Here is a 17,864-nt window from a genome sequence, read left to right as displayed (position 1 = left end):
AGCGACTTTGTCTGTACAAAGTGCAAGCTGGTCTCTATATTGGAAGAGAAGATTGAAGGTCTGGAGCAACAGATAACGACCCTGCGTTGCATACGAGAAACTGAGGATTTTCTGGACAAAAGTCAGGATATGCTTCTACGGGCACAAAGCTCTAAAGATTTAGAGCAGGTTGCACAGCGGAGCCAAGAGGCCAGTGAAGAAGCTTGGCAACATGTGACCTCCAGAAGAAGAAGGGGGAATGTCCGGGTTCCAGCAATGCGGACACAAGTAAGTAACCGCTTTCATGTTCTCTCCACAGGTACCTTTGCGGAGAGTGGACCAGATGATATGTCTGGGGGGAGAAAGCAGAAGGAGACTCTGCTGGTTGGAAGGCATGAGATGCTATGTCCTGAGATGGGGGGTTCCACGACCACCACTCCCAAGAGAAGGAGGCGGGTGGTGGTGGTCGGGGACTCTCTCCTCCGGGGGACTGAGTCATCTATCTGCCACCCTGACCGGGAAAACAGAGAAGTCTGCTGCTTGCCAGGGGCTAAGATTCACGATGTGACGGAGAGACTGCCGAGACTCATCAAGCCCTCGGATCACTACCCCTTCCTGCTTCTCCACGTGGGCACTAATGATACTGCCAAGAATGACCTTGAGCGGATCACTGCAGACTACGTGGCTCTGGAAAGAAGGATAAAGGAGTTTGAGGCGCAAGTGGTGTTCTCGTCCATCCTCCCCGTGGAAGGAAAAGGCCGGGGCAGGGACCGTCGAATCGTGGAAGTCAACGAATGGCTACGCAGGTGGTGTCGGAGAGAAGGCTTTGGATTCTTTGACCATGGGATGGTGTTCCACGAAGGAGGAGTGCTGGGCAGAGACGGGCTCCATCTTATGAAGAGAGGGAAGAGCATCTTTGCGAGCAGGCTGGCTAACCTAGTGAGGAGGGCTTTAAACTAGGTTCACGGGGAGAAGGAGACCAAAGCCCTGAGGTAAGTGGGAAAGCGGGATACCGGGAGGAAGCACAGGCAGGAACGTCTGTGAGGGGAGGGCTCCTGCCTCATACTGAGAATGAGGGGCGATCAGCAGGTTATCTCAAGTGCTTATATACGAATGCACAAAGCCTTGGAAACAAGCAGGGAGAACTGGAGGTCCTGGTGATGTCAAGGAATTATGACGTGATTGGAATAACAGAGACTTGGTGGGATAACTCACATGACTGGAGTACTGTCATGGATGGTTATAAACTGTTCAGGAAGGACAGGCAGGGCAGAAAAGTGCATTTGACTTTAATTTTCCTGATATCTGCTGGGAGAGCAATACAGCGGCGCATAGACAATCCAGGAAGTTTTTGGAAAGCATAGGGGACAATTTCCTGGCGCAAGTGCTAGAGGAGCCAACTAGGGGGGGCGCTTTTCTTGACCTGCTGCTCACAAACCGGGTAGAATTAGTGGGGGAAGCAAAAGTGGATGGGAATCTGGGAGGCAGTGACCATGAGTTGGTTGAGTTCAGGATCCTGACGCAGGGAAGAAAGGTAAGCAGCAGGATACGGACCCTGGACTTCAGGAAAGCAGACTTCGACTCCCTCAGGGAACGGATGGCCAGGATCCCCTGGGGGACTAACTTGAAGGGGAAAGGAGTCCAGGAGAGCTGGCTGTATTTCAAGGAATCCCTGTTGAGGTTACAGGGACAAACCATCCCGATGAGTCGAAAGAATAGTAAATATGGCAGGCGACCAGCTTGGCTTAATGGTGAAATCCTAGCGGATCTTAAACATAAAAAAGAAGCTTACAAGAAGTGGAAGGTTGGACATATGACCGGGGAAGAGTATAAAAATATTGCTCGGGCATGTAGGAATGTTATCAGGAGGGCCAAATCGCACCTGGAGCTGCAGCTAGCCAGAGATGTCAAGAGTAACAAGAAGGGTTTCTTCAGGTATGTTGGCAACAAGAAGAAAGCCAAGGAATGTGTGGGCCCCTTACTGAATGAGGGAGACAACCTAGTGACAGAGGATGTGGAAAAAGCTAATGTACTCAATGCTTTTTTTGCCTCTGTTTTCACTAACAAGGTCAGCTCCCAGACTGCTGCGCTGGGCATCACAAAATGGGGAAGAGATGGCCAGCCATCTGTGGAGATAGAGGTGGTTAGGGACTATTTAGAAAAGCTGGACGTGCACAAGTCCATGGGGCCGGACGAGTTGCATCCGAGAGTGCTGAAGGAATTGGCGGCTGTGATTGCAGAGCCATTGGCCATTATCTTTGAAAACTCGTGGCGAACCGGGGAAGTCCCGGATGACTGGAAAAAGGCTAATGTAGTGCCAATCTTTAAAAAAGGGAAGAAGGAGGATCCTGGGAACTACAGGCCAGTCAGCCTCACTTCAGTCCCTGGAAAAATCATGGAGCAGGTCCTCAAAGAATCAATCCTGAAGCACTTGCATGAGAGGAAAGTGATCAGGAACAGCCAGCATGGATTCACCAAGGGAAGGTCATGCCTGACTAATCTAATTGCCTTTTATGATGAGATTACTGGTTCTGTGGATGAAGGGAAAGCAGTGGATGTATTGTTTCTTGACTTTAGCAAAGCTTTTGACACGGTCTCCCACAGTATTCTTGTCAGCAAGTTAAGGAAGTATGGGCTGGATGAATGCACTACAAGGTGGGTAGAAAGCTGGCTAGATTGTCAGGCTCAACGGGTAGTGATCAATGGCTCCATATCTAGTTGGAAGCCGGTATCAAGTGGAGTACCCCAAGGGTCGGTCCTGGGGCCGGTTTTGTTCAATATCTTCATAAATGATCTGGAGGATGGTGTGGATTGCACTCTCAGCAAATTTGCGGATGATACTAAACTGGGAGGAGTGGTAGATACGCTGGAGGGGAGGGATAGGATACAGAAAGACCTAGACAAATTGGAGGATTGGGCCAAAAGAAATCTGATGAGGTTCAACAAGGACAAGTGCAGAATCCTGCACTTAGGACGGAAGAACCCAATGCACAGCTACAGACTAGGGACCGAATGGCTAGGCAGCAGTTCTGCGGAAAAGGACCTAGGGGTGACAGTGGACGAGAAGCTGGATATGAGTCAACAGTGTGCCCTTGTTGCCAAGAAGGCCAATAGCATTTTGGGATGTATAAGTAGGGGCATAGCGAGCAGATCGAGGGACGTGATCATTCCCCTCTATTTGACATTGATGAGGCCTCATCTGGAGTAGTGTGTCCAGTTTTGGGCCCCACACTACAAGAAGGATGTGGATAAATTGGAGAGAGTCCAGCGAAGGGCAACAAAAATGATTAGGGGTCTGGAACACATGACTTATGAGGAGAGGCTGAGGGAACTGGGATTGTTTAGTCTTCAGAAGAGAAGAATGAGGGGGGATTTGATAGCTGCTTTCAACTACCTGAGAGGTGGTTCCAGAGTGGATGGTTCTAGACTATTCTCAGTGGTAGAAGAGGACAGGACAAGGAGTAATGATCTCAAGTTGCAGTGGGGGAGGTTTAGGTTGGATATTAGGAAAAACTTTTTCACTAGGAGGGTGGTGAAACACTGGAATGCATATTCTAGGAAGGTGGTGGAATCTCCTTCCTTAGAAGTTTTTAAGGTCAGGCTTGACAAAGCCCTGGCTGGGATGATTTAATTGGGGATTGGTCCTGCTCTGAGCAGGGGGTTGGACTAGATGACCTCCTGAGGTCCCTTCCAACCCTGATATTCTATGATTCTATGCTCCTTCTGACCCTGCTACGCAAGTCACCCCTAAAGGGGCAGGTAGGTCAAGGGGCCATGAAGTCAACATTTGCATGTTCAGCGAAATCACTTTTCCCTTCGCTCACTGGTAGCTTGCTCAACAGCACAGAGCTACCCCTCCTCCTTCCCTGGAGACAAAGGGCTTAGCAAGAACATTTGTGAGGCCTGCATGAGGACCCACTGAATTTAGATCCAGCTCGGAACATTGTAACTCAGCCTCATTGCAAGGAAGAAATGGAAACTCCTGCAACTATGTCTGCAGCAGAGGTTGGTTCCTGAAGGAACAGTACCTAATTCTGGGGGAACATTGAGAATCCGTTGGCATGAGCAGGGAGGAGTGCAAATGGCATGCATGTAGTTGTGCACACTATACAGGTAAGACTAATTTTGGGGCAGAAAAGATGGTCAAGTGATAGGGTTACCAGATAGCAACTGTGAAAAAACAGGACAGGGGATGGGGTGGGGGGTTAATAGGCGCCTGTATAAGAAAAAGTCCCAAAAAATGGGACTGTCCCTTTAAAAACGGGACGGATGGTCACCCTACTAAGTGATGGAGATTTGGTTTGCTATTATATTGAGTACTACATGCATAAAATACCTAGAACTGGGTTAGAATTGATTCAAATCCAGGCATTCATCCAAACATAAATTAAACATAATATGAAGGGCAGCAAACAGGGCCTTGAAAAGTTCTGAAGGTATTGGGGCTACTATAATAGGCCCTTTCTAGGCTCAGTATTTTGTTCAATATTCATTCTTTTGCAGTTAAAATACTGAGTGGTTTAAAATCCTGTAAAGAAATCTGTACACTTCTCTGTTACATTTCACTGAGAGATTTTGCTTCTCAGCTGGGAAGGATCGAGGGGGGGGACAGCCTCACAAAGAACATAAGAACAGAAACACTGGGTCAGACCAAAGGTCCATCTAGCCCAGGATCCTGTCCTCTGACAGTGGCCAATGCCAGGCGCTTCAGAGGGAATGAACAGAACAGGTAACCATCAAGTGATCCATCCCCTGTTGCCCATTCCCAGCATATGGCAAACAAAGGCTAGGGACACCATCCCTGCCCATCCTAGCTAATAGCCATTGATGGATCTATCCTCCATGAATTAGCTAGTTCTTTTTTGAACCCTACTTTTTTGAACCCTTCTTGGCCTTCACAACATCCTCTGTCAAGGAGTTCCACAGGTTGACTGTGCGTTGTGTGAAAAAATAGTTCCTAGAAAGCATTATATTTCAAAAAGTTTCTTTCTGGAAGAAAAGGCCTCCTTAGTCATATTTGCTCTTGCACTTCAAAAACATACCTTCCCCTCTTGTTGGTAATGTCACTTTCTGCCTTAGAGTTCAGAGTTTTCTGTTAACTGGGGGGAGGAGCAGCTGTTTAATGAGAATGCAGCCCTTCTTGCTTTTTAAGTGTGCTAAAGGTAGGCAGGAATTGTTGGAAGAAATTTTAAACACGAACAGCAAGACTCAAAAGTTGCCAGATTTCCATCTTGTCACATGTGGTGCTATTTTTTCCTAAGGATAAGTTACATGGGAAAATAATTCCGCTGGTTGCAGTGCAATGGCATTCTGCTGTCTTATTTGTTCCCATGGGGATCAGTTCCCCACGTGTAAGTTCTAAGGTAATGTCTTTGTGAAATGAACTGGAAAACTGCCACCATCTTGGAATCTCTCTGGGAATAAAATACCCAGAATCATTTGGATGGAAAGAGAGAGCACCTTCATCCCGTAGAGGGAAAGTTCAACTCTCAGCCAGCTGAGTGAACTGCTGTACAACAAACCCCGAGAAGGAGACTGGCAGAAAGACATCTCTCTTACAGAAGTTAGTCCATGACCCTCCAACCCTCTATAAATTCCACATCAACTTTTTATTAGAAATGTTCCTATTTTTTTTCTCAACCGTGATGGCAAGAGGATACTAGCTCAAAATAAAGACATAAAAATGTTAACAAAACCCATGCCTTTCATAGCCCAGATTCTCATTTCATGCCACTTGACCAAACTTGGTATAGTGAGGGTGCAGTCGCCTAAATAATGATCTAAAAGCCATTTTGGCTCCACTTCTTGTGTGGATAACAGTGTCTGTTTTTCTTCAGCTCGCTGCCTCGGAGCGGCTGTGCCCCTTTCAGATTGTACACTTCAATGTCAGCTCAAGGTCAAACTGTGGTGAGCTCAAGATGAGATCTGCGCCTCCCTACCCTCTTGCACTGCATCTTCTGAGGGAGCTGGATCCCAGCCTGGCAGAGTATATTCAAGCCAGAAGCTCAGGGCGCAGATTTTCATTTTTTTTGGAGTCAGACTTTGTGGTGGGTGCCATACTGGCAAATGCCTAACAAAGGAAGCAAACAAGGGAAGCTGCTTAGGGAGATTTAGTGATTCAGTGCAACGCCTCTGCAAGCTGTAATTTACAAGGCTTGAAACCTCATTTATGTGCCATTAAAATTTGAAGAGTCAGAAGCCCTTTAGCATTAGATGATGCACTGAACCAGACCAGATACCTGCTAACAAAACACACTAAGGCGAGGAGGAAGCTATGCATATATGTACATTGCTAAAATATGCGAAGACTACACACAAAAACTGGTGCAAAAAATAAGGCATAAAGCATGGACTTTACCATGCTGACCATCACGGGACCAGTGCCACTCTCCATCTACATGAACACCCATGTGATGCCCTCTTTCTCCCAAAGAAAAGAAAAATCAAGACTCCAAACACAATACAAACACAGTTCTTGGAATGTGACACAAAACTCCCTCAGCACACAACCAGATATCAGGTGACATCAGAGCCACTGTAAAGGTTCTGGGGGTGGCTTTTGGATGGATAATATGTCCTCTTTTGGTATTATTTCACCATAAGAATTCATATCAGTGAGAGCCAATGAGTTATTTGCCCTGAGGAGCAAATGTGGAAAATACTGACTCTTTTCTTTAAGTTAATTTTTTGCGGGGGTAAGAACAGATTCCAAAAATCACTTGTCGGAGAAACGATCAATTCTTGTGTCATTTCACAAGGAGAAGGAAGCAAATCCAGTTGTGAGAGACACCAGCACGAGCGATGAATTCAGCCTATAAGGGGAGCACTAACTCCATTGATCTCCCTGCTGCTAGACCCTCACTGAGCAGCATTGGCTCCAGCTGAGCCGAAAACGGCCTGTGAAACCCAGCACCCGCAGAAGAACAGACTGAAAACGGTGTAAAAATACACACACATAATAATACTGGAAAATAATACAGACGCCTACCTTCCAACCTACTCCTCACCCGCCCACCCACCCAACAGCAACAATTCTGACAAGCCTAGCAACCAAAGATTTATGGCATTGTTTTTCTTTGAGTGATAAGGCAGGTATACACACTTAGATGTACTGTATAGGTTATTAAGCATTAAAGGAAAGGTTTACAAAAACCCCACATATCCTAAAGTACTGTTTTAGTTTTTATAAAGAGGTCGGGTGGGGGGGAGAGACACAAAAGATTCTTCATAAATCTGAAGAGGTCATTCAAGAGTCTTCTTTTTATTTTTAGGAAGTAAGCTCAGGGTTAGTATCCTGGCAGCTGCAGCAACTGTGAAATTATTAAAGCATTTGTTGTCGTTCGTTGGATGGGTGGCTGGATGAACTACTTGATGGATTCTTGGGAGGTCTGGCTGGGCTGCTAGTATTTGCCCAGGAAACAGAGGGATGACATCCAAGCCCAGGATATTTGATGACATTTGCAGGAGTAAGGGCCCTTGCTTACAAAAAAAAAAAGCTTTTAAAGGGAGCTGTTGTAGCAGCATCAGCACAAAGCAACTTTCAGCTGAAAAAGAATTTGTATCGTTTTGTACCAGCTCAGCCAGCAGCAGGAACCGTTTTTGGCTCCCTTTGTGGAGCCACGGGAAACAGACTACAAAGATCCTGGCTCAGGTCTCCTCTGTGGGTAATGTACGTTCAGAGATGATGGGGAAGGGTGGTATAAGTTACTTGTCTGTGAGAGAGTATTTTACATGCCAAAGAAGGGGAGGATGTAACACGGTGTGGATTAAACTCTCCTGTTAGTTGCCTTTCATGCTACAGCCCTCTCTGCCTGTCCCTTGGCATATAAATCACACCAGTTCTGGACTTCCTTAGACTCACTAGGGGAAATTCAGAAAGGATGGGGAAGGAGGTGTACGTCAGTAAGTGGGTGGGAGTCTCACAGAAGCAGCCTAGCTGTCTTTGACATAAACCTCCCACCGTAACGAACAAGAAAACAGAAGTTCTTCAGGCCAGAGAGAGATCCTTGTCTGTACACTTTGTAACATAGTACACTTGTACACTACAGTGGCAAGCACTGAAAAAGAACCCTACAGAAATAGGCAGGAATAATCTATTGAGAGGTCAGTAGAAGATGTAAATTAGATTAATTTGGAGTCCCTTAGATTCACTTCTAACTATCCATTGTGCCATCAGAGTGATACATAGGGCTCCTAGCGTGTTAGATCTGCCCTTGGTTTGACTACTAGCTGATGGACTCAACTTGCAAGAGGCAAATATTCCCATTTAATTCCAGTTGCCTATAAACTACTACATCCCCTGCTCCCAGACTACTCACTATTGCTACTGGTCAGTGCTTGCCTCCTGCCCATTTTGCCTGTCTAGCTGCTTGACAGCCAGTACGGTACGCATTTAAAAGAAATGACTTTGCTTCTCAAGAAAAAATTCAGATGCAGTAGTTTACAACGGATCAGCTCCTGTGCCATTGCCCCATGCAGTAAGCCGTACAGTGATATATTAGGACCTGACATGAAATAACATGATTTCCTGTGATACTACAGGATGCAAAGTGCCAGAATATGAAATGAAATTATTGTTTTAGTGATATATTCCAGTAAATTCAAGCTGCATCGACCTGATCTCCATTTCTAGGAGGCAAAGGAATGTACACCTGGCGAGGAATTGTCCCATTTTCCTTCTAGACACGGAGAAGTATGCCTCATTGGGATTCTCTTACCGAAGTGACAGATTAATCCTTTCTGTTACAGTGGGCCAAGACTAATAATAGTGCCCCCTTGACTCTCACTTCACCTCAGGGTCGGAAGTAAAAAAAAAAAAAAAATCCTTTATACTGGAGTCTCCTGACCCAAGTTACCAAATCTCCTTTGAGTAGGCCGTAATCATTATTTCCATAGTGCTAGTATGGTGGCCATTTTGAAGGAAAGTAGGACAACAAAAAGAATCTCCCTGCCTCAAAGAGCTTCTAATCTAAACAGGCCACACAGATGGCAAGCCCAAGGAGCAGGGACATTTAGGGCACGCTTTGTTAGTTCCATTTATGTGTTTTTCCTTTTCCGTTTCCTCACTCCCGCTCTGGATGGCGGGCAGGACGGGGGTTTTCAAAACCCTTCTGGGAGGAGCATATCTGAAGGAGAAAGTATTGTGGGGGAGGGAGGCAAGGAACGTGCGCGTGAGGGTAGCATGTAAAGACACACTTTTGACAGCAGGAGACACAGAAGTTGTGTCTACGCCAGGGGATTTTGGTAAAGCCTTGCAAGGCTTCAGAGCCCGAGCATTGACAACACAGCTATTTTAGAGAACGAGGCTGAGCCCCGCAAGTAGGGCTGGGAGGCTTATGGCTGTGAGCTGTGTAGACTTAGCCCTAGTGAATTGGATAGTTTCTGGCAGTCCTGCTCTGGTGTCAGGTAAACATGTTCTGAGCTCCCAAGCTGCCCAAGTCTTTCTGACACTGGGACTCTCACTGGTGCTCAGACCAGATTTAAATGTGACCTGGTGGAAAAAAAAACCCACAAGGCAACAGAGGCATGTCAAGGATCCCCAAACAATGGTGCTAGCACTGGAGAGACTGTTTAGCCAGAGTTCTCTACTGCAGACAAGGGCAGTTAGTCACGAAGCTTATGTAACGCTGACAGACCCTGGTCGTAGGCCGGTGGGATCAAACCTGGGACCTTAGAAGCTTAGTGTATGTGCCTCTAATACATGAACTAAAAGCCACCTGGCTCTTAGCCAAGGCTGTAGCAGAGTCATCCATCTCTAGCTGGGCTCTCTAGGTGCCACTAGAGGGGACAGAGCAGCACCCCAAGCAGGCCTGGGTTACATTGGGACACAGTAAAGGGGTGTGAAGGGAGATGAATGGAGTGGGAGGCAGGAATTAGGAAGGTGAGGGCATGGAGACTGAACTGAGGGTTTCTGAGTAAATCAGACAACCAAGACTGAGAGAAACAAAAACAAACATTTTAAGGGAAATTGACTGTACAACCTCCCTCTCTCAATGGTGGTTGTTTCCTTCATTTGCTGTTGCTTCAGGCCTTTGCAGCTACAGCCCAGCCCCTCCCTACATCAGATGATGTCTGCACCCAGATTCACACTCCATCTAATCTGTGGGATTAGCCTGCCATATCTGCATGCTACAGGTTGTACGTGTAATCGCTGCAAACCATCCAGGAGAAATTTGTAAACCAGGCAAAACGGCCATGTGCTGAATGCACTGGGTTTGGATTCAGATATTAAACTGAAATATCGAACTCTGCCAAAATGTCTAACAAGATTTCGAAAAAACTTCGCTCTCACTCCAGGAGCTTAACTACCAAGGGATCCGATTTCTTCCACAAAAATTTCCAAAGCTAAAGCTAATACCTCATTTTACTTTTGGCAATGTCAGAAACAATGTCGAACTGAACTTGAAATGCACTCCATTTCCGGAGGGGAGGGGGGAGCTGTGATTTCCCATCACTCCTTTTGACACTAATTATACACCCAAGGCAACTTCATTTGCACTGAGCAGAGTGGCTCAGTGCATGGTGGAGTTCACTCAGCTCAGATCCTTGCACTGCTGAGCGAGTCAAGCATGCACTGTAATGGCAGTCACAGCAAGCTTCTGATATGTTTCTCCAAGACTGGCTTGCTTTCTTCTCCCCCTCTGCCCCTCAACTCCCACTCTTCTTCCCAAAGCATAAAGTCTTTCCGGAACACAATCAGAGATGACTTCCATCTAGTTCCTTCATCAGGCTACATTTGTCACCTCTTCTGCACATTTTGCTCCTTTCCAGTTTAATAGTATTTCATCACAACAATAAAACAATATTTATAAAGCATCCCTCTAGCAGCCTGGCTCAGCCCAGACTTAGCAGGGGCAACACAAACAGTTACACATAGCATCAAACAAAGTCATACAGCATCCAGTTATAAATACACGCTAATTAATAAATACCAAGTGCCCAATAATCTCCTATATTGGCTACTCCAGCATAGGATATGGGAACACCCTCTGAACCTCCATTCAGTGAGTCTTAGGCACGGTTCTGGCAGGTGAAGGGCATTACCTGCCCTGCCGCACAGTCCTGCAGAAGGGGTCCAGTCCCCAGATTAGCAGATCTCATGGGATCCACGAAAGTGTAGGATCAGCATGAAGACAAGGGTCCTCCACTTTGGATCCTGTTTCCATGACTGCCTTCCTGGCAGCACAGCTGTTGTGAATATCTCTACCAGTCAGTTCCCTCAGAATGCACCTGACAGAGGAGGGGTTCGAAATGCAGAGCAGGAAAAAAAATGGGTGAGTCCTGATTTATCCACATTGGTTCCACTGGGTTGTGGGAGGGAAGGTGCTGCAGTGAGCTGTTGTCTCCAGTCAGGGAGCCCCTGGAGAGAGGGTTCCTCAGAGGTATAGAAAGGGAAGGAAAAGTGTAATAGAGATAGTACTCTCCACCTCCCTTTTCCACTTTTCTCCACATCAGACGCCAGGATTCTGTCCCCATCCATCTGTGGAGTAGAGGAGACCACAGAAGCCTAACTAGCCAAACTAAACAGATCAGTACTATTAAGCACGGGGAGGGGTCCAGCACAGAGGCCAGCAGTGACTAAAAGAGAAGAGGCTCCTGAGGTGGAAATGTTAGATTGATGTGGATGTCGAAGAAGCAGCTCTACATCCAAGTGGACTATGGAAAAAGTTCCAACATCTGCTAACCTATGGAACAATAGCTCGCTTGAGAGGTGCAGGAGAGACATCACCATGAGGGACACAGGGAGAACGTCTTGAATCTATATCAGTTGTTTCTTATTAAGGCCTTTACAAATCAACAGGGCCAGTCACAAATCCATCTGCTGCATTGTAAGCAGCCAACATAATGAGCACAGCGTAAGTGGTGACTGATGGGACTTGCTTGATAAACAGGGCCAGTTCCTCAGCATTTGGGGCTGTATAAGTAGGGGCATTGGCAGCAGATCGAGGGACGTGATCATTCCCCTCTATTCGACATTGGTGAAGCCTCATTTGGAGTACTGTGTCCAGTTTTGGGCCCCACACTACAAGAAGGATGTGGAAAAATTGGAAAGTGTCCAGCGGAGGGCAACAAAAATGATTAGGGGACTGGAACACATGACTTATGAGGAGAGGCTGAGGGAACTGGGATTGTTTAGTCTGCAGAAGAAAAGAGTGAGGGGGGATTTGATAGCTGCTTTCAACTACCTGAAAGGGGGTTCCAAAGAGGATGGATCTAGATTGTTCTCAGTGGTAGCAGATGACAGAACGAGGAGTAATAGTCTCAAGTTGCAGTGGGGGAGGTTTAGGTTGGATATTAGGAAAAACTTTTTCACTAGGAGGGTGGTGAAACATTGGAATGTGTTACCTAAGGAGGTGGTAGAATCTTCTTCCTTTGAGGTTTTTAAGGTCAGGCTTGACAAACCCTGGCTCGGATGCTTTAGTTGGGGATTGGTCCTGTTTTGAGCAGGGGATTGGACTAGATGACCTCCTGAGGTCCCTTCCAACCCTGATATTCTATGATTCTAATACAGTAAATCAGCATAACTCCATTGATTTACACTAGCCAAGAATCCAGCCCACGGATTGCATTCAATATTGGGGGCCCATTGCAATCCCTTGGCATCTAAACTAAAATATTTTAAGCCTATACAGTGAAATTACATGAAAACACACTGGGATTATTTTTACCTGGAATCCTCAGATTCCAACCCCTTGCAAACACGAGCTGGGCAATTTTCTTTCTATTTTTAGACATGCTTTGTGCATGTCAGCCACCAAAAGCTCTGCTCCTCAGAACAACGCCTTCAGACAAGTAGACTGTTTCTTATAATTAGACAGCGCTACTAGGGCCACAGTGCACTGGCGTGAGATGCTCAAAGGAGGAGAGGCCAAGGAAAAAGAGAGCCTGGGAGAGAGACACCTCCATCACTGGGTTTTTATTCCACATGGCGACTCTGCAGACACTTACCTTGGCATACAAAGGAAGAGGGAGTTTCTCCAGGGTGGACACGGGCAGTGATGAACACCACTTTCTGCTCAGCTCCAGTCCGCAGGTTTACTGAAAAAAAAAAAATCCTTAAATTGGGTCCCCTATGCAGGACACAAAGGACCATTAATATTAAAGCGTATCCTTTTATTAAAATTGTTCATCCATTATACATGGGGATAATCTATAATTAATGACAGCAGCATTGCTAGCTATTTATATCATGCCCTATGAAAGACAGTGCAACAGCAAGGATCACAAGTCTAATGACACAAAGCCAAGGCTGCAACAACAAAGTTAGTTTCCTTTTTAAAAACAAGATTTACCACAGTGAGTTTAACTGCATTGTAATTGCTCGCTCACTTGTGATAAATGTCCTGGAGCTACAAGAAAAGCAGTGGGGTTCCATTTCCCTTCACATTGTAAAGCCAATTGCAGCCTGCATTACACTTGATACAAGATTTAGCACGGTGCCAAAGGAAGGTAAAGTGCTGGCAAATGACATTTATTAGCATGGACGCTGCTTTCTTTTTCACTGTTTTGGCCCGATTTTGTCTCTATCAAAACATAGACCAGATATATTCAAAATCAGCAGAGTATGCAAAACAAACAAGGACTAGATGCACTGAGGAACACTGGAGAGACTAATCATTTTATAGAAAGCACTTCACCCTGCACTGAAATGCAGTCACCTCTGGGCGGGAACAGGACAGCTACTTAACAGCACATGGCACAACAGTTTCGAGTTGGTAGGGATGACAATTTTACTGTATCCATTTGAAATTACAGACAGGGTGGGAGGGAGCTTTAGTAGTTAGAATGTAACCACCCCGTTAGAATTTAGCCAGGACTCTAAGGTTAACATCTAACTATTCAACCCCTATGTAGGGATAATAAAATAAAATACTTCAAACTATATTGTCCTGACTGTCTATTAAAACTGTAAACTCTGTGGGGCAGAGGGCATGTTTTCTTCAGTTTGCCACAGGGACAGTGCTTACAAACAGGCAATAAAAAATACACTCTTGCAAAAAGGACCATGGGAATTTTGATGACCATATGAGGTCAGGACCTCAGGTACACATCTCATCTAGATCTAAAACACTCAAGAGGGGTAACACTAAAACCAGCAAGACAAAATTGTGACAGACATCTCTGTTTTCAGTTTAATCCATTTCAAGTAGACAAAAAGTTTTAAAATATAAAACAAATAAATCTAAAATTCACAATGAATTTTTAATTACTCTCACACAGAGTATGTACATACAAAACACAGGGAGAGAAATATGGCTCTTCTACTAGCAAGCAAATTGTGAATCCTAATTATTTTTTTTTTAATTTTCTTGTTTACAGACATTCTAATCCCAGCCAGTGGCAAATCTAAACCCACGATGACAAAAAAATAATAATAATCAGTACGTTTTCCGTTCTTCTCTGGAGGCAATTGGACCAGAGACCATAGCAGGATTCTTTTATATTTCTTTAGTCCCTCTAAATGTCCTACAGCTGTCCAGCCTGCAACCCAGCCATCAATTCAGTCTTTGATATGCTAATGTCACTCCTCTCTGGTGTGTTTTTGAGCCCCAGAAGCAGAGAAATAGAAGAAAGAATGTCTCTGACAAAAGTAGCAGCTGGTGGGGGCAACCCTGTCTGCAGAAGAAAAGTGGGAGGCAGCAGAAAAGAATGCAAGAACATCAGCTAGAACCTGATGACCACCCTGTGTCATTAGCATTAACACTGAGTAATGCAGGAGGAAGGAGATAAATCAGCCCCCAACTCTGTCAAGTGAAAAGAGAAGCCCAGGATATCTCCTGTAACTAGAGCTGCATTTTCTTCTATTTAAAAAAAATGTCTAGCATTAAAGAGGCAGATACTCAACTCAGTATATACAACCACGGCTAATCACACAAAAATAAAAATAAAATTGAATGGTGTTGACAATTTACACCAGGTAAGACTCTGCCCCATGCTTTTGAGATGACATACATAATACTTTATATAATATATACACACACACACTTTCTCTATATATAATTATTATTAAGATTAGTAGATGATTAATTTTCCTCTAATGCTGGAAAGATTCTTCCCCATTTGGGGCCTGATCCAAAGCCCACTGAAAGCAATAGAGACATTGCTTTCAAGCCCCATAAAATGTCTTTCACTCCTCCTCCATACACATTAGGGAGGGTCAGTACTGCGTGAGCTGCAAAGGACGGGTTAATTCCTTACTACATGGAATTTGGTAAATAACTTCTTGAAATATGACAGGTTTCAGAGTAGCAGCCGTGTTAGTCTGTATTCGCAAAAAGAAAAGGAGTACTTGTGTCACCTTAGAGACTAACCAATTTATTTGAGCATGAGCTTTGGTGAGCTACAGCTCACTTCATTGGATGCATTCAGTGGACATGAAATATATTGTAATATACTTGAAATATATATTCTTGAAATGTATTTATCACAGGGAATATATACTTACACATTTTCATGTTAATTTCTATACAGATTTTCTCTCATTTTATGATTAAATTGTCAAGAGCAAAAACATATTAAAAAAAGTCCTCACTTGTGATCTTAAATAATACCTTGGAGTACTCATATAGAAAGCACTTTTTAAAACCAATTTACTTATTTTATTTGTGTTGTTTATCACTGTTAGGTGTCTGGTTAGTTTAGTTTTGTTTACAGTCTGTTTCACTCCTCACTGTTTGCGTTGCAGAACCTGCAGGAAAACATCTAAACCGAAATCCCACCACCCTCCCACTAGAACAGGGGTGGCCAACCTGAGCCTGAGAAGGAGCCAGAATTTACCAGTGTAGATTGCCAAAGAGCCACAGTAATATGTCAGCAGCCCGGCCGATCAGCGCCTCCCCCTCCCTCCCGATCAGCTGTTTCGTGGTATGCAGGAGGCTCTGATGGAGAAGGGGAGGAGCGAGGGCCCGGCCGGCTCAGGGGAGGGGGCGGGAAGGGGTGGAGTAGGGCCAGAGCCAGGGGTTGAGCAGTGAGCACCCCCCGGCCCATTGGAAAGTTGGCACCAGTAACTCCAGCCACGGAGTCGGTGCCTGTACAAGGAGCCGCATATTAACTTCTCAAGAGCCGCATGTAGCTCCAGAGCCAGAGGTTGGCCACCCCTGCACCTGCACTAGAAAGTCATGACGTTATCTTTTATAAACATTTTTCTTAAAAATTACATTTTGGAAGATTGTCTTTAAAAGTAACTTTTGGGCTTAAGCATATTGGTATTGTCTTTTAAATGCGGCTAGTGCTTGTGACAGATGCTGGCTAGTTAGCTGTGGAAAGCACATTTCTCTGTTTAACAGATCCAGCACAAGATGCAGGCTCACCTGTGCTACCCTCTAGGTATGCCTGAACTCTAACCTGGAAGAGACATGATGATTCGGGAGACACAAGTTCAGTATCCATCGGCCTGTTCAATAGTTCAGCTTCCCTTCAGAGGCTGGCAATCAGGGGACCAATTAGGGTTGATGTGGACACCTGTCCACAGGTTACTGGACTACGAGTGCCATACCTTTTTCTTGTAGTCCATCCAACAGCTGTCAGATAGCAAAGACAAGAGACTGACATTTGGGTTCAGACCTAACACCCATAGTCTTGAGAATTTCAGGCTGGGATCTGAACTTTATATACCTGAGGCCCATATCTAATAACAGCTTTCATTCTTTTCTGACCTTGGGTTGGAATCAGAGCAGCAATTTACACCTGAAAATCTCACCGTAGATGGTGCTGTCCCAGGGCACTCCCTTCTGGCCTGTGACCCTGTAGGCCCTTAAAGGAACCCTCCTGGTCCCAGACCCTTAAAAGGAGCAATGCAACAATGGTTTGTGATGGCCCTATACCTTCCCTCTCCCATACACCAACTCTTCCCCAGACCACGTTCCTCTCTCCCAATGATTGCTTCAATTGCCTGTCGGGAGACATGGAACAGGGTAACTACCCTCTCTAGCCTTAAAGGGCCAGTACCCCGTTACACATGTATCACATTACCAATCCCCAATACAGCCAGTCCCACCACCATTTCTATGTTTGTATGGATCACATATTCTCAGTCTTGTAACTTTCCCAAGTTGTATCTTGCAAACACTGAAACACAAATTTTACACTTTAAAATAAGTCCAGTTTTTGCAACCATGGAGTTCTCCTTAACCCACGCAGTGATAGTATTTTCCACTCTCTCTCTCTTTCAGTGTGATACTTAGTCATCTTTTTTGAAAGGCAGCTATTGAGCAACAGACTTCAAGGCAAAATGAGTGAAACTGTATCTGGTCCTGTCTTTACTGCTATTTGATACAGCTACCCAAAAAACAAATGGCCTTCCTTTAAACTTCAATCTTATATTGTGAATCCTCCCTATTTTGGAATTGCAAAACTCAAAATTAAAATTATAGAGATTTGAAAGGCGTGACTTGTTTAGCAGATGCCAGAGTGTTTAAGAAGTTCAAATAAAGAAAAGCAAGGTTTCTTTCGCCATCACTTCCCGAGTGCACAGAGTTCAACTTTCAGCTGCTTTCAACTACCTGAAAGGGGGTTCCAAAGAGGATGGATCTCGACTGTTCTCAGTGGTAGCAGATGACAGAACAAGGAGTAACCGTCTCAAGTTGCAGTGGGGGAGGTTTAGGTTGGATATTAGGAAAAACTTTTTCATGAGGAGGGTGGTGAAGCACTGGAATGGGTTACCTAGGGAGGTGGTGGAATTTCCTTCCTTAGAGGTTTTTAAGGTCAGGCTTGACAAAGCCCTGGCTGGGATGATTTAGTTGGGGATTGGTCCTGCTTTGAGTAAGGGGTTGGACTAGATGACCTCCTGAGGTCCCTTCCAACCCTGAGATTCTATGATTCAAGGCTTTGTAAATGCACAGCACCAAATTTAGAAAATTTATAACAGTAAAATTAAATGGCAATAT

The 17,864-nt window shown here is 45.0% G+C and overlaps 1 protein-coding gene across 1 annotated transcript in view; it reads right to left on the bottom strand.

Annotated features, from left to right (window-relative positions):
- Positions 1 to 17,864, bottom strand: part of AGBL4 (AGBL carboxypeptidase 4) — a 1,390,068-nt gene that overhangs the window by 292,031 nt on the left and 1,080,173 nt on the right. Inside the window, exon 7 of the mRNA XM_073357770.1 lies at positions 12,928 to 13,017. Coding sequence (XP_073213871.1) covers positions 12,928 to 13,017 — 90 coding nt within the window. The remainder of the gene's footprint in view (positions 1 to 12,927; positions 13,018 to 17,864) is intronic.

This window comes from Lepidochelys kempii, chromosome 8 (assembly GCF_965140265.1).
Source record: "Lepidochelys kempii isolate rLepKem1 chromosome 8, rLepKem1.hap2, whole genome shotgun sequence".
Lineage (NCBI taxonomy): Eukaryota > Metazoa > Chordata > Testudines > Cheloniidae > Lepidochelys > Lepidochelys kempii.
The sequence above is the reverse complement of the archived record's forward strand: the minus strand, read 5'-3'. Positions and strand labels throughout refer to the sequence as shown.